This window comes from Narcine bancroftii, chromosome 10 (assembly GCF_036971445.1).
Source record: "Narcine bancroftii isolate sNarBan1 chromosome 10, sNarBan1.hap1, whole genome shotgun sequence".
In the NCBI taxonomy this organism is placed as follows: Eukaryota; Metazoa; Chordata; class Chondrichthyes; order Torpediniformes; family Narcinidae; genus Narcine; species Narcine bancroftii.
In genome coordinates this window covers 43,269,675-43,293,730 of record NC_091478.1, presented here as the reverse complement: position 1 = coordinate 43,293,730, position 24,056 = coordinate 43,269,675, and the positions used below count along the sequence as shown (strand labels likewise).

Sequence of the window (24,056 nt, the reverse complement as noted above, 5' to 3'; positions counted from 1 at the left end):
GATGAATATGAGTGGAAGGAGAAATACCTACTATGTCCAAGTAGCAGACTTTTAGTTTGATTTGAACCATTCAGCACAGACTTGTAGGCATAAGAAATTATTTGTGTGCTGTACTGTTCTATGATCAATAAATATAGAGACACATGGAGACTCAACACTCCAGCAGGGAGTGCTAAAATAAATGATCACTGTTAATCAAATGGAAAAGCAGAGCTGGCATGAGGTTCAAAGGCTTATGTACCTTATGTAAGCCATTGACAACTTTGTTCTGTATAAGACATCTCGAGCAAGTGTAGCTTCTTCAGTTTGTTGTGCCAGATATCTGCATATTTATTGTCTATTATTTCTGTTGTGGCAATCTTATATATACTATAGTAGTCAGTGTATCTAATGTGCCTGTTAGGCTACAAGCGCATGCGCGCGCACACACACACACGCGCACACACACACACACACACACACACACACATTCTCACACACACTCACACCCACACCTACACACACACCCACACACACACACCCACACCCAAACCCACACACACACCCACACACACTCACACACACACACCCACACACACTCACACACACTCACACACACACACACACTCACACACACAGACACATACACCCACACACCCACACACACACACACCCACACACACTCTCACACACCCACACACCCACATTCTCACACACACTCACACCCACACCCACACCCACACTCACACACACACACACACACTCACACACACTCACACACACAGACACACACCCACACACACCCACACACACCCACACACACCCTCACACACACTCACACACCCACACACCCACATTCTCATACACACTCACACCCACACCTACACCCACACCTACACACACCCACACACACACCCACACCTACACACACCCACACACACACCCACACACACACCCACACTCACCCACCCACCCACCCACCCACCCACACACACACACACACACACACCCACCCACACACATATACACCTTCACTCCATTACCTTGTCATCAACATGATTTTATTTCTCAATGTCTTGAAAACTCCAAAAGCTGCCAACCTTCTCAGCCTTTGTCTTTTGCAAGAGAGAATTCCACATTCCTTCTATCCTGTGTGTGATGATCTTTTCTAATTCTGTTCGTGATAAATTAAGTCCTCATTTTTATATGCATTCTATCAGATTTTGCTTCACTGATTCAAAGTCCACTTCGTGTCAAGAAGAGGGGCAGATGCTGGAATCCATGTGAATCTGGAGCAACACAGGCTCCCCTCCCAAGCCAATGACTGTCCATCTCTCTCCACGAACTCTGCCTGGCCCACTGAGCCCCTCCAGCTCACAAGGTTTCCTCATAGATTCCTGCATCTGCATCTTGTTTTTCCCAGTTTACTCTTCCAATGTCAGTTTTTGTCAGGGTGTGCCTACTTTGAAGGTGTCTTCCTTCTTCCAGGATTTGGACAAAGGGTTCCTGAATTGAAACATTAACTGGCCGTTCCTCTCCATGGATGCTGCCTGGCCTGCGGGTCCGTCCAACCTCTCATTGTTCAGTCTCTAATCCCAGTCTTATGTATTGCCTGTGGGTTTGGATGACAATGTGCATTCACAACAGCAGAGTGCCTCTTATTCCGGAGCTTCATTGGGAATGTGTCTGCTGAGTGTGAATTTATTTGTCCATAATAATCACATACATACATTAAAATAAAATAGAAAATAACTAAGTATAAAAGTTCAGGAATAATTTACTCCAGTTCATATATAAGAGAACCAAGTTTTACAGGATACCATTTATCAATATCACAGCCTGTGGGAAGAAGGTATTTCCCAGCCTGAGAGTCCTCATTTTGATGGTCCTGTAAATTTCTCCTCATGGTAATCAGTCAGAAATACTATGTGAAGGATGGTAGAGAACTTCAAAAAATGTTTGAGCCTGATTCAGACAATGCCCACCGTAAATGCCATCAATAGAAGATAGGCAGACCCCTACGATCTTCTCAGCTTTAAGGATCCCTTAAACATTATCCCAGGTTTAAATTTAGAGAAGATAAGATGGTCAATTTCTGATTTGAATTTAAATTTTCAAACACTGTGGGGACTCTTTATGAATTACTTGCAAAATCTTTGATTTGATATTAATGTTGTTTAATAGGGTAATTTATTACTCTTATAAGGAATTTATTTTTCCTCTCTTTGCCAGACAGCTTTGATTTTAGGTAGTGATTCTCAACCTTTTTCTTTCCACTCACATACCACTTTAAGTAATCCCTGTGCCATCAGTGCCCTGTGATTAGTAAGGTGGTGTGTGAGTGGGAAGGGAAGGTTGAGAATCACTCCTCTGGACCCAATTGTAACTGAAATATTCAGCTTGAGAAAAATTGTCATTGGCCTATTTCCTTTGCAGTTCTGAAACTGTGTACATAACGATTCAGTTAGGGATGATTGAAACAGCGGTTTTCAAACTTTTGCTTTCCACTCACAGACCACCTTAAGTAACCCCTTACTAATCACAGAGCACCGATGGGACATGGATTATTTAAAGTGGTCTGTGAGTGGAAAGAAAAAGGTTGAGAACCACTGGCTTAGATTTCCTTTTTATAATAAAATAATAAACTATGACTATAATATAATTTGTTTAATTGAGATGGCAGGGAACCTTTGATGAACTGGGATGATTTCAGTGTTACGTAGTGTTTTTTGACTTTTAATAGGTATCCTTATGTGCTCTGTATTTTTCGATGTGGAACTTCAATGTCAATAAAAATATTGAGAAAGAATGAAAGAAGGATCCCCTGTACTGACTTCTGCTCCGATGCGTAGCTGCTACCATACACCAGAATGTTTCAGCCAGACAGGCCCACTCAGTTGTGCTCCTGTTAAATGTTAAAAACACACCGAGATGCTAGAGGAACTCAGTCGGTCTTTTCAGCGTCTATAGGAGACAAAGACATTTTGCCGATGTTTCACGCCTGAGCCCTTCTTCAAGAAATAAGCTAGAAGCAGGAAATCTCAAAACCAGATCAACAAAAGGTGTTAATCTGATATGATAAGGGATGAGGTAAGAATTGATCATATTTGTGTGGAAGGAGACAGAATGGAGAGACAGAGATAGGGAAAGGTGATGGGGAAAGAAGTGGAGGGGGGCGTTTAATGAAAGCCAGAGAAGTCAATATTAATGCCATCCAGTTGGATGGTGCCCAGTTGGAAGGTGAGGTGTTGTTCTACCAATTTGCCGGTGGTCTCAGTCTGGCAGTGCATGAGACCATGAACAGGGATGTCAGCAAGTGGGTAGGATTGGGAATTGAAATGGGTGGCCATTGAGAGATTCATGCTATTGTGGCAACAGAGCTGAGGGGCTCCACAAAGAGATGTTCCAGTCTGCGCCCAGTCTTTTTAATGTAGAGGAGACCACATTTGGAGCAATGGATGCAGTAGACGACCCCTGCAAATTCACAAGTGTAATACTACTTCACTAGAAGGACTGTTTGGGGTCCCAAATGATAGTGAGGGAGGTAGTGTGAGTGCAAGCAGAACATCTCCTGTGGTCACAGGGATAGATGGGAGGAAGAGTAGAGAAGGGAGTCATGAAGGGAGCTGTCCCTGTGGAAGATGATGAGGGGAATATGTGTCTAGTGGCAGAAATGGTGGAGGAGGATGTTTTGGATGTGGAGGTTGGTGGGGTGGTAGGTGAAGACAAGAAGACTCCTGTCGTTGATGTGCTTGAGGGCAGAAGGTGTCAGGGCAGGTGTGTGGGTAATGGAGGATATGCAGGTGAGGGCCGAGTTAATGGTGGTAGAGGAAAAACCATATTGTTTGATGATCTCTGATGATCTGGCATGCAAGTCGTCATCCTGGATGCAGATGTAACGGAGATGGATAAATTGAAAATGGAATGGAATCTTTACAGAGAACAGGGTGGGAAGAGGTGTAGTCGAGGAAGCTGTGGGTTGATCAAAGATGTTTGTTGTCTCCTGAGATGGAGACAGAGAGATCAAGAAGAGAGTGTTGCCAGAGATGGACCAAGTAAATTTGAGTTTGGGGTGGAAGATGGCAGCAAATTGTTCTCAATTTGAGGCTGGAAATCTTGCCCTCCTTCATCTCCTTAGGAAATATAGAAGCTGCTGTGCCTTCCTGAGTAAAAGGCAGTGCTGTAGGTCCAGGATATGTTGTCTGTTATGTGCACACCAAGGAACTTGGTGCTTCAATCCAATCAAGGTTGATCATGTGACTTCAGTGTTCTTTTTCTGCTTTCTCTCCCTTTCCCTTGATCTGTTTATCCCTCTAGCATAAGGGCCACATCCAACACCCTTCTGAATATTGTAAAATCCCTGGTATCCGGCATCTAAAGGGATTGGTAGATGCCAGATAAGTGAGTTTTCTAGTTGCTTGAGACTCACCCTTACAATGCCTAATAAACAGTATAAAAGACAAAAAAAAAACTATACTGTAATTACACTGAACAAACTTCACTTGCATGAATATATAAACCTTAAAGCATTTTACTTTATTTTCAGTCACATTTAACCGTCGCTGCTTCTGCAGATTTCTCCCCCTCCAGGGAGCTGCCTGAAAGACGAACAATAACATCATAATTAACCTCCCCCTGCCCAAGTTTACAGATAAAGCCTTACTAATATACTTAATAATATACTAATAAAGATAAAGACTCTTACTTGGCAGGGATAAGGCGAGACTTTAAGAGAGTCACTCCAACAGTGAGTGGGATCAACCAGCTCCTCATCGTGGGTGCTGCAATTTTATTCAAATACAACTTTATTCAAACAGCTGCTATGAGCAAAGCATGACCAAGGCCCTCCGCTGGCTGAATATTTGCTCCCATCTTCACCAAAGGTTCATATGTTACTTTATAAAGCATTTACTCCTACAATTTTGAACTTCTATACAATTTTTTTATTTATTCTTAATCATTTTAATTTATATTTATTTATCAGTGTTTTTTTTCTTGTTGCTTGAATTCTGGATAACAGGGGTTTTACGGTATATCTAATGAACTGGCATTTACAAAATTCTGTGGCTATGAGTTCTACAAGTTCATCATTCTATTGCTGCTTTCAGGTGGCCAGAATACCCGACTGTAAAGCCACCTATTCTACCCCAATGTGGCTGTTGGGTGACCACCTGAAAGTGGAGAACCTGGCTAGGAGCATTTATCTAACCCTCCTCCTTTAAGTATATTCTCCAGCTCAGAGAATCCCCCATTGCACCTGAAAGCAGCAGTGGGACTATGGCCACAGTCCACAGGAGCTGCCGTTCGCTTGGACGTGGCTCTCCTTCAGGCAACACGTTCAGGTGACAGAAAGGCATCTTCTCCGCGGCCACCTGAACATCCCAGCTGCACTCCTCCAGCCGCGTCTGCCAGCATATTATCTGCATCCGAGCGCCTGAAAACTGCTAAAGAGTGATGAAGTTTCTCCTCGTCTCAGTCCTAAATGGTTTACTACCCCTTATCCCTTGTCTGTGACTCCCTTGTCTAGACTTCTCCAACATCTCAGGAACATACTTCCTGCATCTAACCTGTCGAGTCCTGTCAAAATTTTCCATTTCTCAATGAGATCTCCTCTCATTCTTCTAAATTCCAATGAGTATAACCATGGTCCAGCCACTGTGCCACATACCTGCTCTTTCACCTTGGGGCGTGTCATATTCCTCCTGTAACGTTTTTAGGGCCATTCCTAACTTAACAGATGGTGGAGGTAAGTTTCTTGGGAAAGGAAAAGAAATAGTTCCTGGCAATTAACCCAAAGACTTGCAGATTGTCCAACATTGTTTGTCTTATTTTCTATTTATTTCTCCAGAACTATATTAGGGCCGAGTTACTGTCAAACCAGAAAATAATCTGAGTGCAGTAAGTTAAAATGTAAAATAAAAACTATAATCCTGTGAAGTTCTTCACTGACACTGACTTTATTATCGCTCAGAGATATCTCACCATCAGCTCTTCAGGACGTTGTGATAATCACAGTGCATCTCGACCTCATAAAATTGTTTGGAATTAATAGCGTTTACTTATTTTCAGAAGGTTTTCATCTTTTGTATGAAGTCCTAAATTGTTTTGAAGGCGAGTGATTCATTCTATCAGCTCAGGAATAAAATGTCTGTGAATGTACCAAAATGCCAGTGTCTATCAGTATCTGAAAGTCTTCATTTTAACAGATCATTCCTGTTGTTTATTCCCAGGCACCTGAAGAGCTTGAAGATATGAGTGACCTTGAGGACGATCATGAAGCATTAAGTCACACCAGTGTTCAGACGGAGGGAAAATCTGATCAGGTAACGTACTGGGGAATAACAAAAATGTCACGTTGAGCATTTGTACTAGAAAGCCATTATAATATGATTTTTAAACACAGCACACCCCTCCACCCCCAACTTTCCTCAGGTTTGTAAAGGTCATGGCTTACGATTACTTATAGTAAGAGAAAGAATTTAGTTCCACACGGTCTTGTTTCTATTTTAATCTCTGATCTACAAGCAAGCAAAAGTCTATTCTTATTCAAAAATCAAAAGAAGCTGCAAAACTGCTGGAAATCTGAACCAAATGAAAAAGCTTAATACACAATCGGTTGGAGGAACTTAGCCGTCGAGCAGCATCAAATGGGAGAGAAAGAACGTTTGACATTTCATTAAAGTATCTTGATGAAGGGCTTCAGCCCGAAAATTCAACCACTCTTTCTTGTGCCGCGTGGCTTCCAGCTCCATTTGTATGGCCTGCTGAGCTTCTCCAGCACTTCATTGTGCTATAGAAATAGCCAGATCTCAACCACGCCGAGGTAAACACGAGAAGCTGCAGACGCTGAGGACTGGAAATGTGCATCAAATGCTAGAGGAACTCAGTGGGTCAGGCAGCATCCGTAGAAGGCAGTAGATAGTCCAACATTGTTGTGCCAAAACAAATCGTTGCCTGCTTGGACCTTTTCTATCCATGTGTCTTGCTCTTTCTCCCTTAATAACAGCTTCAGGCATTTTTCAAGCACAGACGGCACATTTGAATTTGGCGCTGTCTGTAAGGAGTTTGAACATTCTCCCCGTGTCTGCGTGAGTTTCCTCTGGATGCTCCAGTTTTCTCCCACTGTTCAAAATGTGCCTGGGGTTGCAGGTTAATTGGGTGGCACGGACTCATAGAAACCATAGAAATTACAGCACAGAAAACTGGCTGTTCTGTCCTCTATTCCCACTGACCTGCATCCATTCCATAAACCTCCAGACCTCTTCCATCCATTTGTCTATCCAATTTATTCTTAAAACTTAAGAGTGAGTCCACATTTACCACATCAAATGGCAGACTCCCACCACTCTCTGAGGAAGAAGTTCCTCCTAATGTTCCCCTAAAACTTTCCCATTTCACCCTAAACGCATGTCCTCTCATATTTATCTCTCCCAAAGTGGAAAGAACCTAGTCATATTTACTCTGTCTATTCCCCTCATAATTTTGTAAACCTCCCCTCATTCTTCTATGCTCTAAAGAATAAAGTCCCAACCTGTTTAATCTTTTCATGTTATTCAACTCTTGAAGACCTAACAACATCCTAGTAAATCTTCTCTGCACTCTTTTAATCTTACTGATATCCTTCCAGTAATTTGGAGACCAGAACTGTACACAATGCTCCAAATTTTATATAACTTCACCAGAACATCCCAACATCTATACTCAATACTTTGATTTATGAAGGCCAAGATGCCAAAAGCTTTCTTTCCAACCCTGTCTACATGTGACACCATGTGACACCACTTTCAGGGAATTATGTATCTGTATTCCCAGATCCCTTTGTTCCTCCACACTCCTCAATGCCCTATCATTTACTGTGTATGTCCTACCTTGTGTAGTCCTTCCAAAATGCAACACTTCACACTTGTCTGCATTAAATTCCATCTGCCATTTCCTGGCCCATTTTTCTAGTTGGTCCAGATCCCTCTGCAAGCTTTGAAAGCCTTCTTCGCTGCCAACAACAACTCAATCGTAGTGTCATCAGCAAACTTGCTGATCCAATTTCCCACGTTATCATCCAGATCATGGATGCAGACAACAAACAACAATGGTCCCAGTACCGATCCCTGAGGCACACCTACTTGTCACAGGCCTCCAGTCTGAGAAGCAATCATCCACTACCACTCTCTTTCTTCTCCTAGTCAGCCAATTTTGAATCCATTTTACATGGATACTTAGTGTCTGAACCTTCTGAAAATCTCACAGGCCGAAAGGGCCTGTGCTGTGCTCTGTGTCTAAAATTATAATTTAATTTAATTTTTTTTTTAAAGACCTTACAGTAACTGGTCTAATTTAACCTTTCTTTTGCCTACATCATTTATTAAACTTTCTCCATCTTCCAATCACCAGACCTGTCCAGAGTACTGTGGTAACTGATTAAACTTTGGTTTTGTCCTGAAATGTTAGACTGCCTATTTCTTTCTATGGAAGCTGCCTGACCCCCTGGAGTTCCTCCAGCATTTTCTGAGTTGCTCACCCATTGCTGCAATATTCTTATGACCAGTATGACGGTGTCTGCAGCAATAGCAGGCTGTCAAGGGGGCCAGCAGCAAGAGGCCCCTTCTGATAACTGCTGCGCTGCCAGACTCCACAGAGAAGATGATGGTCTCCCTAACTAAATCAGTAAAGGCTTCTGCTCCCCACCCATCCTCATTACCACTAGAAGCTAACAAGTGACCAACTTGCATTGATCTTCCAGGGTAGCTGGATTAATGCCATTTTAATGAAACCTGTCAAATTCAAAGTGCTGTGAGTATATCAAGATATCTGTTAAGCTAAAGAAACTGAGAATGTACAAAACCCAAAAGCTGATAATGAGGGTAGTTAACAGGAAATGAAATGTCCTCCCAGTAGACTGCTTGCCTTTCTGTGCTTGGTGAGGTCACCTTGATTCTCAACTCTCTGAGGGATATTTTGGGCTGTAGGTGGCCGCGACTCTGGTGAAGAATCTGCTCATTTCACCATTGTCGGCAAGCTGATGGATCTCTCATGCTCTTTCCACCCACCATCTCTTGCTTAGGTCAGAAGCTTGGTTAGATCTCACCCTTGTGAAGACTATTGAGCTGCAGTCTTTCACCATCTAAATAATAACTTGATCTATTTTCTATTCCAAACTGGAAGACCTCATACATACAGTGTTTTACTTCATCTGCCAATCCTTGTCCACTCATCTAACCAATCCATATCCCTCTGCGGACTCTCCGCATCCTCTACACTATTTGCTTTCCCATTCAGTTTAGTGTCATTAGCCAACTCTGATACACTGCACGGCCCCCTCCTCTGAATCATAGATGTGTATGTGAACAGTTGCAGACTGACCTCTGTGACACTCCGCTCACCACTGACTGCCAACCAGACGAACACCCATTTACCTCGATTCTCTGCCACTCCTCTATCTATGCTAATACTTTGCCCACAACTTCATACATCATTCTTTCATAGATCTCTCCTATGCAGCACCTTGCCGGCCACTTTCTCATCTTCCAAGGGATCGACGTTCACTTCAGCCACCTATGGTGAAACCACTATTGTATGTGAATGACATGATCTTTTATGGTTAACCCTGCCTTCACTGGCCGGCTCATGAATCCTCCCCTTTCTCCCTCATAATGCCATATCCTTGCCCCCAGTTCGAACCCAGGTCAGGGTGAGCCAGCAACACAAGGGATGCTAATAAAAGCCTTTGGTTCCAATGACTTCAGTCTTTATGTAAATGATTGTGCATCAGCACCCTTTCCTGCTTTTTCTCTAAAATTTAGGCATGCAGCACAGTAACAGGCCACTTCAGTCCACGCGTCCGAGCGACCCAATTTGCACTCCATTAACCTACAGCCTTGCTAACGACAGTTGTATATTCTATATGTTTTATATTTTGTACTAGTTTACTTTTGTTTTTTGATTTGAAAGGTTTTCCCAGTCATCCAGTTCACCATTACATTTGCCAACTTTGTACTGTATGAATATTTAATTTCCAATCATCTCCATCCTAAAACCACGTAAGAATTAGGAGCAGAAGTAGGCCCGACCAGCCTGCTAAAGCCATTCAATAACATTAAGGCTGATCTGATGATAGGCTTACTTCCACCCATCTGCCTTTTCCCCATATCCCTTAATTACCCTTCTAAGCAAAAATCTATCCAACCTTGTCTTAAATATATTTATGGAGGAAGCCTTCACTGCTTCAATGGGCAGAGAATTCCATAGATTCACCACACTGTGGGAAAAGCAATTCCCCCTAATCTCCACCCGAAATTTACTATCCTGAATCTTGAGGCTATGTCCACTAGTTCGAGTCTCCCCCACCAATGGAAACATCTTACCTACCTTTATCTTATCTATGCCTTTCATCATTTTATTTATTTAACCACATCTTGGTAATGACCATTAAATCATACCTCTTTGTGCTATTGTACCACAGGTTCACTGAACATGTTTCAGAAACTACAGGCATTGAGGTCTTTGATTCATTGTCCTTTCAGAATCTAGTAATCTTTGCGTCTTTTACATTTTTCTGAACTCCACTCTTTTCTCACCTTTGCTCCCCTCTCTGATTAAGATCCCAGCACCATATTAGTTTAAATCTTCCCCCAGGGTATGAGCCAACAATACTCAGGTGAAGACCGTCTGGTTTATACTGGTCCCACCTCCCCTGGAAAGGGTTCAATGCGCCAGGAATCCGAAACCCTCCCTCCACACCACTGCTCAAATCACATGTTCATCCTTGCTCTTCTGCTGTTCCTGCTTGGACAAGCACATGGCAGAGGTCGGGACCCTGCCTCTGAGGTCTCACTTTTTACCTCCTTGCTCCCTAAATTCAGCTTGTAGGACATCATGCCACTTTTCCCTACACTGGTGGTACCTATTGGCTGTTCACCCTCCCCTTTCTGAATGCCCTGCAGCTGCTCTGACACCTGCCTAAGCACCAGGGTTTGTTTATCATTTTATCTCATATTTAACCTTATTTTTTAATAAGGTAACAAGAGATAAATGCAGGATTTGGCCACTCAGCTCACTCACCCCTCCCATCTATTCTGGCTTTCATTAAATTTGAGATACAGCACAGTAACAGGCCCTTCCTGTCCATGTGGCCCAAATGCGCTCATATGACCAATTAACCTGCTAACCCCATACGTCTTTGGAAAGTGGGAGGATGTTGGAACACCCACAGACACAGGCAGACCGTACAAACTCCTTACAGAGAGCTCTGGGTTGAAAGCTGGGTTGCTGGCACTGCAATAGTGTAACGCCTCCTCATGCCAGGTTGTGGCTAATCTTTCACCTCAGTGACACTTTTCTTGGAGTAGATGTGAAAATTAAAATCAAAACTGATTCACGTTTTCAGAAGAGTGTATTCACATTATGCTTCGAGGAAGGGAAGGCACATGAGTGAAGCTCGGAAGTCTGCAGACCCTGTGATTGTGGTAACGCACTGAAATGCTGGAGGATCTCAGTCGGTCTTTCAGCATTCAAAGGAAGGTATAAAATACAACAGTGTACCTCCAAAATCTGCCATTTCAGCCAACAATGTTTGCACCGAACATGATGCCAAATTAAACTAATTCTCTTCTGCCTGGTCACGATCTGTATTCCTCCAATCCCTGCATTTTTATGTGCCTATCTCGAAGAAGTGACTTATCTTCTAACGAGCTGCTTTGCCCAAAGACTGAAAATTAAATGACTCATTCATTTACATCTCGAGAATTATTATCGTCAGCTCAAATCTGATAAGTTGTTAAATAGTCATGGTGTCAATAATTATATTTTCAAATTGAAATATTTTGTATATAATTATCCTGTTAATGTCAGAGGATTCAAAAAAAGCAAAAAAAATGTACAGGTGCTGAAAATCTGGAAATATAAGCAGGAAAAGCTGTAAATACTCTGCAGGTTGGTCAGTGTTTGTGAGGGGAGAAGCGGTAAACGTTTTGAGTTGGAGACCTTTGGTGAGAACTGGGAACACTGAGAGGAGAAGCATGTTTAAAGAGGCCAAGATGGGGGAGGAACAAGTAGAGGTCTGTGCTGGGTTAGAGACCACAGGAGAATGGATGTCACGGATTGACGCTGAAAGCCTTGTTCATGGCTATTACTTTGACAGGAAGATGTGTGAACTGATGGAGGAGGGAAAAGCCAAGTAAACCACACTCGAGCTGTGAGATACAGACCACAACAGTTGTAGAAACCTCAAGTGAGGAAGAATGTTTTGGAAGGAGAAACAAATCTGAGATGCAACAAAAGCAGACCTGCCGCTGAAATACTTGACAGGCCAATCAACTTCCACAGAGGGAGGAATGGAGCTGATGATCCAGCTGGTTGTACACCCAGGACACCAAATCTGCCTCTTCAATTATATCCGAGGATGCTGTACATTATACGACAGTCACAATTTTCCTGCCTGTTTCTGATGCCAATGCTGCATTCAGGATCTCTGTCCACACATCCATGCCTGCAGAAGTCGAGCATTGTGGAGCTTGTGAGGCCTGTTTCTGTGTTTACTTCAATGGCCCGTCCTGAGGATGGTCCCATTGCAGGTCTCAGAACCCAGCCCAAACCGACTTCCTTTAGTAATCCCCATATCTGCCTCTCTTTCTTGCCTCCTTGGTTTTAACTTTGTTGGCCCACTACGAATTGAGCATTCAATACTCCTCAACAACAGCAGTTTTTGATAAATTAATCTGCAACAGATTAATTTACCACTTCCGTTGAACCAGTGCCCTTCACTGCTGTAACTACTTGAACTTAGGGTGAGTGCTCTTTCTCATGTTCTTGTACAAATGTATTTTGACCATTACACTTGAATGTCAAATTGTTGTGCTAAATTTGATATGTTATTTCTTTGTCTGTTTGACTTTGCCTCAAGTTTGTCAGTGAAGTGTCCCAATGAGATTCTCCTACAGTGGGAAAAGTGGGGTCTTGCTATCACCCTCCCACAAAAGACAGCTAGCTGGACTCTGTTTAATCATCTACAGTGCCACATTTAACCTAGTGGTTAGTGCAAAGCTATTACTGTGCCAGTGACCCAATTTCAAAACCGCCACTATCACTAAGGAGCTTGCGCATTCTCCCTGTACTTGCATGGGTTTCCTCTGGGTGCTCCGGTTTCTTCTCACTTTCCAAAAATGCACGGGGTTCGTAGGTTAATTAGATATGTTGGTGTAATTGGGCGGCATGGCCCCATGGGCTGGAAGGGCCTGTGACAGTGCTGGTTCTCTAAATTTAAAATTTAATGCAGTCAATTAGACCTCCGTGTCCTTACACAAAAGCTCAGACTTCCAAGAGTTGCTGTGTCAGGGGTCTTCCACCACAAGATTGTTTTATGGCAATGGTGATGGCAAAAAAGCAAAGATCATCCTGGATAGAAAAGGTCACTCTTTGCGATGCTTAGCTTGGTGTTGTTTTTCAGTCCAGAATGACAGAGCTACCAGAAGAGGAAAAGGTGAAGATCACTGAGCAAGTTGCTGATTTCAAGAAGGTTAAGAGCAGGCTGGATGCAGAGATCGAGATTTGGGACGAGTCCAGCAATGACATCATCGTGCTTGCCAAGAAGATGTGCATGATCCTGATGGAGATGACTGACTTCACCAGGTAATTCAAGTACCCTCATGTGCACAGTCCTGGGGCATCACCTCCAGTCATTGGTTGTCCAAAGAGGGGACTGGCAGGGATGCCTGACCATTTCAGCTGAAATGCAGACTCCCTTTTGTGGGGTCACTTTCTGATTTCACCTCTCTGATGGAAATGCGAATTCAGTCTTTTCATGGGAAGGTAGTCCAGAGATACATGCCCAGCATGGTGAGAGTAAGTGAATTCCATACCCATCTAATTGTTTCCATACTCTGTGGTAATTGTTACTAATGACCAAGCTTGTCAGTCTGCCTATTTCTAGATCCTCACTGGATTGCTGCACATATGTCACCTTCCAAAAAAGCTTAACTGTTTAGGTTCAAGGGCAAGCCCTGCTGTGTGCATGCTGTATGTCCTTGATCCAGCCCAGTCTCTTCTTCCTTGAGAGCCCAAAGAAATTTGTTTCTACCTCCACATCTCCTAGCAGTCTTTACAGATGCACCACAGATGGGGTCCTGTCTGGATTGATCACAACTGCCCTGCCCAAGACCACCAGAAACTGTAAAGAGATGTGAATGCAGCTCAGGCATTCACACAAGCCCACCTCCCCTTTGCTGACTCCATCTACCTTTCCCAGGGTCTCGCGAAAGCAGCTAGCATAGTACGGGACCCATTCCACCCCAGTCACACTCCTCTCTGCCATGCAGAAGATACATGAGCTTGAAAGCTATTTGTATGGGTGGCATGGTTGGCGTAGCGGTTAGTGCAATGCCTTTACAGTGCCAGCCATCGGGTATGGGGTTCAAATCCCACTCTGTAAGGAGTTTGTGCCTTCTGTGTGGGTTTTCGTCGGGGGCTCCAGTTTCCTCCCACCATTTAAAACGTACCAGAGGTGTAGGTTAATCATGTGTAATGGCCTGTTACGATGGTGAATGTCTAAATTTTTTTAAATTTAAAGTAAAATTAAAAAATTATAGACAAAATGGCAATATTACCGCTCTCCTTTACATTCATTGCTCAACAAACTCACCTCCCCCCATGCCCAATTTCCACCTCTTCACTGCATTTAGATTCTTGCATCAAAATACTGACTTTGCCAATGCGTCTGCTCTCTCACATCCATATATGTAAAAGATAAAAATTGCACAAAGACCACTCCCTCGCTCACATCCCAAATTTTGTGTCTGTACATTTCGTTTCAGTTGATAGGTTGGAACTTAGATAATTGAGAAGACCATAAAGGTAGAAGAAAATGTACTAACCCTAGTGCCATTCACGCTTAGTGGAAGTTTTCTGATATTGGTTTGCTGGGCCGTCTCCTTCAATACCCTCCCTTTGGACTGGGTGTCCAACCAGTTATGTATCTGCTATGATCTACTTTGCACGTACACCAGACAGAATGCAACATATAACCATATAACAATTACAGTACAGAAACAGGCCGTATTGGCCCTTCTAGACTGCACTGATTTACATGAAACTCTAACTAGTTCCACCTACCTATTCCCTGCCCATAACACCACATCCATGTACTCATCTAGCCTCCTTTTAAATGACAGAATTGGCCCTGCCGCAACTACCTCTTCCGGAAGGTTATTCCACTCAGCCACCACTCTCTGAGTGAAGAAGCTTCTTCTTATGTTACTTCTAAAGTTTTGCCCCCTAACCCTTAACTTATGACCCCTTGTTCCAATCTCCCCTACCCTCAGGGGAAAGAACCTATTCTCATCTGCTCTATCTATTCCTTTCATAATTTTAAATACCTCTGTCAAATCCCCCCTCAACCTTCTACATTCCAATGAATAAAGTCCCAGTCTACTCAATCTTTCTCTGTATTCTAGATACTGCATTTTAGTAAACCTTCTTTGCACCCTCTCTACATTATTGATATCCTTCCTATAATTTGGAGACCAGAACTGCACACAATATTCCAAACTTGGCCTCACCAATGCCTTAAACAGTCTCAATTTGCACATGACAGCACCTGAGGACATCAGTGAGCTCCTGACTCTCATTTCAGTCTCCTTGATGCGCACGATTTGCATTTCTCCCTACTTTAGCAGAACCTTTGCTGCTTGAGACTGCACCATAGCACAAAGACTTCCACTTTCGTCTGAAGGAACTTGTTCCACCAGTTAATGACTGTGAGGCAGCTATAGCTGGCCGGCACACAGATGCTCATCGCCTCTGACTAGAAAGTGTCTGCCCTGAGAGATGATGGTAAACAAGCAAATCAGCAGATGCTGGGGTCTAGTGCAGCACACAAAAGGGCTGGAGCAACTCAACAGGTCATGGAGCAAATCCAGAGCCAGTTGGTGCTTTGGATCTGAGAGGAAGGGCACAGGCCTGATAGTCCTTTGCTTTCCCTGGAAGGTGTGTCTCTCCAGCATGTTTGTGTACTCCCCTGAGAGACAGGTTGCCCTGTGCTCCTTATAGCTTCTCATGTGTGCTTACACAAGCCAGAATACGTCCAAAGTATTTCTTCCTGAGGTGCTCCAGTTTCTCTGCATTACATTTCCTACGGGAGACTTCACAAGCTCTCCATCGCAAATCAGATGCATGCCCTCTCCCAGCTGGGCTCATACACTTCAAATTCCACATTGCTTTGACCTAATTTCCAAAAGAATACACTGCTCTTTAAATAATTCCACAGGATCTTTTATGTCCAGGATGGAGGGCAGACAAAACAACAGACAATGTCGTTCCCTTCAGATGCACTCCCCACCTCCCTTCAGTATAGAGAAGAAAGGATTCATCAAGACTTCTTTTTGGTATTTTAGAGATATTTTGGCTGCATTAGTGGAACCGGTAATTTCTTCTCCTCCAGTAGATAGTGCTATGCACACTTTAAACATGTGCATGATCGAATTAACATTGATTATACTTTTGGGACTGTGCAGCATGTTATAACCCAAAGGCAATTGTGACGTTATTAATGCAATTTTTATTACAGCTCTGTTCTGCTCTGAACAGCTTATTAAGACTATATTAGTTCAAAACACAAAGTGAGTGCAGAACTACCAATTCCTTTGCCTTGTGCAGTCCTATTGAATTGTTTGAATTCATTAAATTGTTATGAGTCAAGAGGGGAAATCTTACTCTGGAGATTATCTGGAAAAGAAAAGTTATTTGACTATTGGTTATGAACTTTCGGATCCTGCACTTTTCCAAACAGTTGAACATCTCCAAATCTCTGTACCTCCTGAGGGCTAGTTTCAAATGTAATCCTTGTAATAGTGGGGGGGTGGGGGGGGGGGGGGGAGGTAAGAGATAGTGTTTGATTCATGTACAGCATGGTACCATGCAGAGCAAAGTGATAACAATCAGTGGTTGTGTTCATTCAGGAATAATTACACTGGACAACTATTTATTTCAAAAGGTTTGCTTCCTGAACAAAAAATGGGGATTATGATGAACAACTTCAAGCCGAACACAAAGATAATTTCAGATTTGCGTTATTACATTGGAAGTTGGAGAAACTTTCAATTAACTTTTATTGAATTTAGCATGCTCAATCGCATAATGAAGCTGACCTAAAAATGTCTTGCTGCTGATTTTCGTTTGTACTCAGCATCTGATGCCTCTCATGTCAGTGTCCAACAATAGTCAGTCAGCATCGATGGATTCCAGTTGCCCTGGTACCTCTTTTCCATGGTCATATATCACCATGTTCATCCCTGACAGCATCAAGATCAGCAGGGAAGAAGTCCAAGTGCAAATGCAGAAAATGAATTTTCAATGGCCTGTTACACTTTATGGTTTTGTCTGCTTAAAGTAGACATAAAATAGATCAGGAAATGGCAAAAATAGGTTATATCTTTAAAACAAATTACATGACAGGAAAATGTTAAGGAGATTTTCATGATCATCAGCCCAAAAATCCATAAAAGTGTTCAGGAAGCAAAATCTTCATTGTCCAGTGTTATTAGTCTGGATGTTGGGGAGAATATTGTGATCTCTGAGAAAAGCTGGATGGTATTTTTTTATACTTACAGAGTCAATTATGTCAAATCTGCAAATGATTATTTTCACGGCACCAATAACACTGGACAAAAAAAAATTGCATCCTTCACTTATCAAAGTATTTTATGAATTTTGGACGGCTGCTAACGAAAATCGTGGTGAAGTCAGTGACGAACATGGTGAAAGGTTTCACCAGGACTTGCGATCATGGAAAAGCGGTATCAGGGCAACTAGAATCCATCAATGCTGACTGACTATTGTTGATACTGACACGAGAGGCATCAGAAGCTGAGTACAAATTAAAATCAATGGCAAAATAGGATGGCATGGTTGGTGTAGCAGTTAGTGCAACGCCTTCACAGCACCAGCGATCGGGACCAGGGTTTGAATCCTGCACTGTATGTAAGGAGTTTATACATTCTCCTTGTGTCTGGATGCATTTTCTCTGGGGGCTCCAGTTTCCTCTCACCATCCAAACGTACCAGGGGTATAGGTTCATTAGGTGTAAATTGAGTGGCAAGAACTCATGGCCTGTTACCATACTTTATGTCTAAATACATTAAAATAAATTAAAATGTTTTATGTCAGTTGAATTAACATAATCTGTCAGCATCATTATGCTAAATTCAATAAAAATTTGCATCATTTAATGTTTCTTCGACTTCTTACGTGGTGAAATAGCAAATCTGGAATAATCTTTGTGTTTGGCGTGAAGTTGTCTATCACAATCCCCAATATTTTTGGGAATCATACCTTTTGAAAAAATTCTGTTGTTCAATGTAATTTGTTGATGATGTTGTATGTGGATGACTTTTCCCATGACACTGTGTTGGTATTCATGTATGGAGATGGTGATACAGTATTGGTATTGCAATGTGGAGGTATTGACATACTATGAATACATCCAAATAATGATGGACAGATGATATTGATAATTCTGTGTGAAAACAGTGAGCTGGGTTAAGAAAGTGAACAAAGGAAGGATTATTACTACTGAATAATAGAATTAAAGAAATTGATAGAGTATTTAGATTTACTAAAATGTTGCCTGGATTGCAGTATCTAGAATATGGAGAAAGATTGAGTAGACTGGGTCTTTATTCATTGGCGCGTAGAAAGTTGAGGGGGATTTGATAGAGGTATATAAAATTATGAGGGGATAGATAGAGAAGATGTGAATAGGCTCTTCCCCTTGAGGGCAGGAGAGATTGGAACAAGGGGTCATAAGAAGGGTTATGGGGAAAAACTTTAGAAGTAACTTAAGAGGAAGCTTCTTCACTCAGAGTGGTGACCTTCCTGAAGAGGTGATTGCAGTAGGGTCAATTTTGTCATTTAAGAGGAGGTTGCATGAGTACATGGGTTATGGGCAGGGAGGAGGTAGATGGAACTAGTAGAGCTCACTTAAGTCTGTGTGGACTAGAACGGCTGATATGGCCTTTTTCCATACTGTAATTGTTATATGGTTATATGGTTATATTCAAGAATGCCTAATGTTGATCTTTATAACAGGGGTGGCCAAACTTGCTTATAAGAGCCGCAAACCATAAACTTCAGATGTTTGAGAGCCGTAGCAATCACGCAATCACAAGCCACACCCACTAACACTAATGTTAACAGCCCCTTTCAGGTGACCATAATACCTGAATGTAAAGCCGCCTAAAATACCCGAATGCAGGTGTCAGGAGGCTACCTGAAAGCGGAGAACCCGTCCCCAAGGTATACTTACTCAACCCACCTTGGGGAGGTATATTCTCCACTTCTGAGCGCTCCCCTGAGGCACCTGAAAGCAGCAGCCTGAAAGTGGCTTGCAGCTTTAAGGTGCCTAGCAGGTGGTGGGCTGATAACAATCAGCCAGTGACTCAACTCCCCAGGCCTGACAGCCCCACTGCCTGGCAACGCAATTCCCCGCTACCTGACAGCTCCTCGGCGTGGGACATCAGGGCTGGGGCAGCCGGCGCAGGACTACGGGGCTGGGGCGGCCAGCGCAGGAGGTTGCTCATGCTGGTACAGTATTGTTGGAGAAAGTATTTTCCAATCCTTGCCTTGCAAATCATCCATTTGCAAAATGCTAATACACTGCAAATAATGAAGAAGCATTGTTTCAAAGGGAACAATTTTGCAAAAGATTTATTTCTAATCAATTCTGCACACGTTCCCCTTAGGCACCTGAAAGCAGCAAGTCAAAGCGGCTAGCAGCTTTCAGCTGCCTAGCAGTGGGAAGGCTGTTGACAGTCAGCTGATGACCCGCTGACAGCCACCCTCCCTGCTGCCGACACCTACCCTCCCTGCTGCCGACACCTACCCTCCCTACTGCCGTCACCTACCCTCCCTGCTGCCGACACCTACCCTCCCTGCTGCCGACACCTACCCTCCCTGCTGCCGACACCTACCCTCCCCGCTGCCGACACCTACCCTCCTCCTGCTGACACTTACTTTCCCCTCTAGTGACAGCTACTCTCCCACTGGTGACACCTACCCTCTCCATTGGCGACACCTACCCTCCCCACTGGCGACACCTACCCTCCCCACTGGTGACACCTACCATCCCCATTGGTGACAACTACCCTTCCCGCTACAGACAGCTACCCTCCCCACTGTGGACAGCTACCCTCCCTGTGAGCCACACATTACATGTCAAAGAGCCACATGTGGCTCACGGGCCATGGTTTGGCCACCCCTGCTTTATAAAGAAGGGGTAGAATTTCAAACCCAACATAATTTACTTTTAACATACCCTATTGAAACCCAACTTCTTGAACTTAAAAGTCAGTATTATGTAGATGGGGATAAATCAGGTAAATTGTTAGCTGGTCAATTAAAATGAGCTATGGCTAAAAGACAGATTAATAACATTTGTGAAAAAGATGGTAGCACAGTGTTTGATCATTTTGAAATTGATAAGACATTTCAGGAATTCTATTCTGATTTATATAAATCTAAGTTTCCCAACAATTCTATCTCAATGGATAGATTCCTGGAATGGTTGAATATCCATAAAATGTCTTATTGAGTGCTCCAGTTTCAGAGATGGAAATTTTTAAAACAATTTCTTTCCTTCAGTCTGGTAAAGAACCAGGTCTGGATGGTTATACCATTGATTTTTTTTAAAAATGTTTTGCTAATATACTTACCCCCAACTTTGTAATTAGTGATTCTAATCTTTTTAGAACTTTCCCCATGGACATTTTATGAAGCATCAATTTCCTTAATTCCTAAAAAGGATAAAGACCCTTCTGATTGCATTTCCTATAGACTAATATTGTTACTGAATGTTAATTGTAAAATTCTTTCCAAGATTTTAGCTAATAGATTGTAAAATATTCTTCCTCAGATTATCTCTAGAGACCAAACATGATTGTAAAGAATCGATATTCACACTTTAATATCTATAGATTAATAAATATAATTTATTACCCATCGCTTAAAACTCCAGAATGTGTAGTGTCATTAGATGCAGATAAAGGCTTTTGATCGAGTGGAATGGAAATATCTGTTTGAAGTTTTGAAAAGCTTTAATTTCGGCTCTGGTTTTATCAATTGGATTATCTTGACTTATCAAGGTCCAGCCGCTCCTGTAATTATAAATAATCAAATGTCTTCACTTTTTAGGTTATTTTGGGGAACTAGACAGGGTTGTCCTCTTAACCATTTATTATTTAATTTAGTTTTGGAAACCCTAGCAATAGCACTTTGAGATTTCAGTGACATTTGGGGAATTTATAGAGGAGATGGAATTCACAAAGTATCTGTATATTCAGATGATCTTTTAGATTATAATTCAGATCCTGAAATCTATTCCTCCAATGTTGTCTTTGCTTTCCCAATTTGGTAGTTTCTCTGAATATAAATTGAATCTTTATAAGAGCAAATTATTCCCAATAACCTACATGTTATTGTTTATAATCACACACCTTTCAGAGTAGTTAAAAATCATTTTACTTAACTTGGGGTTAAAATTACCAAAACATTTAAATATCTATATAAATTTAACTTTCTTCCATCGATACCTTATGTGAAACAATCTCTTTATAAATTGTCTCCATTGGCTTTATTTTTAATAGGTTTCATTAATGCTATGAAGATAATAATCTTACTTAAATTTCTATTTATTTCAAGCAGTCCCAGTTTTTATTCCAAAATCTTTTTTTGATAATATTTCACTCTAAAATATCTTATATTTGGAATAAAAAGAATGCCAGATTGAGTAAATTCTATCTGCAGAAATTAAAGAAAGATGGTGGTTATGGCTTTACCTAATCGTAGACACTTTTACTGGTCAGTTAAATTTGAACGCCTTTATTGGGTAGATTTGGAATTGAATTCCATGGAGAGGTATTCAGGAGCCCCTTTATTGGGAGAAGCTCTTCCTTTTACACCAGTGGTTCTCAACCCTTTTCTTTCCACTTACAATCCCTGTGCCATCGGTGCTCTGTGATTAGTAAGGAATTGCTTAAAGTGGGATGTGAGTGGGAAGAAAGTGTTTGAAAACCACTGTTTTAATCGTCCCTAATTGACTCAAAGGAAATGGGCCATTGGCCATTTTTCTTAAGCAAAATATTTCAGTAACAATTGGGTCTAGACCAGTGATTCTCAACCTTCCCTTCCCACTCGCATATGTCATGTTTAAGTTGAGAGAAAGTTAGGAGTCATACATTCGATACTTCTGTTAAATGTGAAGAGACTTGGAGACTTGGTGACCTTTTATAAATCGTTTCCACATGATTTAGTATAATTATTTTCCCTTCTGGACTATATTTAATTTTATTTCTTTTCTCTTTGTTGGTGAAGACCAGGCAATTAATTTTTATTAATAAATTTCAGGATAAGGCTGCTCAGTCTTTGTTTTGTTTTGTTGTTTCTTAGATTAAGTGGGGTTTTATATAATAAGTTTTAAAGATTTCAGTTGGAGGAGATGAAAGCATATTCGTTAATTGTGGTGTAATGCAATATGTTATCACATGATGTCATAAAGTGATATTTTCCCCTTTTTGATTATGTTCTATTGCTTATCTATAATATGATTATTAAAAAGATTGAAAAGAAAGAAAGAAAATAGTGAGACTGTCAGCATACCAGTGTGGGGAGAATGAAAGATTACTGGCTCTCTCAGGAGGCTTCTGATTTGATATTCTTCTCCATTCCTGGAAACTCTCTATTAAAACACACTGAAATGGTAGAGAAACTCAGCTGGTCTTTTCAGTGTCTATAGGAGGCAAAGATATTTTGCCAACATTTCAGGCCTGAGCCCTTCTTCATGGAATAAGCAGAATAAACCAGAAGCAGGAAATCTCAAATCCAGACCAAGAAAAGGTGTTGATTAGAGATGGTAAGGAATGAGGTGAGAATTTATCATGTTTGTGCGAAAAGAGACAGAATAGAGAGGCAGATATAGGGTAAGGTGACGGGGGAAGAAGGGGGTAGGTTTTAACCAAAGCCAGAGAAGTCGCTATTAATGGCATCCGGGTGGAGGGTGCCCAGTCGGAAGATGAGGTGTTGTTCCTGCGATTTGCGGGTGTTCTCAGTCTGACAGTGCATGAGGACATGGACAGATGTGTCAGGAAGGGAATGGGGTGGAGAAATGAAATGGGTGGCCACTGGGACATCCATGCTATTGCAACGGCAGAGCCGAAGTGCTCAACAAAGTGATCTCCCAGACTGCGTCCAGTCTCTCTGATGTGGAGGAGACCACAATGGGAGCACTGGATACAGCAGATGACCCCTGCAGATTCACAAGTGAGATGTTGCCTCACTTGGAAGGACTCTTTGGGGCCCCGAATGGTGGTGAGGGAGGAGGTGTGTGTGAGAGTAAAGGATTTCCTGTAGTCACAGGGGTTGGTCCCAAATGAAAGATTGGCGGGGAGGGAGGAGTGGAGAAGGGAGTGGTTCCTGCGGAAGGCAGAGAAGGGAGGAGAGAGGACTATGTGTCTAGTGGTGAGATCACATTGTAGGTGGCAGAAATAGTGGAGGTGGATATGTTGGATGCGAAGGCTGGTGGGATGGTAGGTGAGGACAAGCACTGAGTTGATGGTGTCGGAGGAAAAGCCACGTTGTTTGAAGGAGGAAGACATCTCTGATGATCTGCATGGAAGACCTCATCCTGGCTGCAGATGTGACGGAGATGTAGTAATTGAGAGAATGGAATGGAATCCTCACAGGGAACAGGGTGGAAGAGGTGTAGTTGAGGTGGCTGTGGGAATTGGTGGGTTTATCAAAGATGTCTGTAAAAAGTTTGCCTCCCAAGATTAAGATCGAGGAAAAGGAGAGTGTTGCTGGAGATAGAGCAAGTGAATTTGAGGTCAGGTTAGGGTTAGGGGTGGAAGTTGGCAGCAAAGTGGATGAAGTCAATGAGCTCATTATGGGTACATGAGGCAACACCGAAGTAGCAGACGAAGAGTTGAGGGGCATTGCCTGTATAGGCGTGTAGATCATGGATACATGAGCTCCCTGTTAATCCCAGTGACCATGATGCAAAAAGCAATAACAGTTGAACGATCTGTTTTGTAACAATGTGAGAG

General features: G+C 42.3%; 1 protein-coding gene across 16 annotated transcripts in view; it reads left to right on the top strand.

Annotated features, from left to right (window-relative positions):
* Positions 1–24,056, top strand: part of LOC138744504 (catenin alpha-3-like) — a 1,801,283-nt gene that overhangs the window by 1,636,923 nt on the left and 140,304 nt on the right. For all 16 annotated transcript variants that reach the window (XM_069900796.1, XM_069900799.1, XM_069900809.1 and 13 more), the window contains 2 exons: positions 6,210–6,302; positions 13,418–13,599. In XM_069900796.1, coding sequence (XP_069756897.1) covers positions 6,210–6,302; positions 13,418–13,599 — 275 coding nt within the window. The remainder of the gene's footprint in view (positions 1–6,209; positions 6,303–13,417; positions 13,600–24,056) is intronic.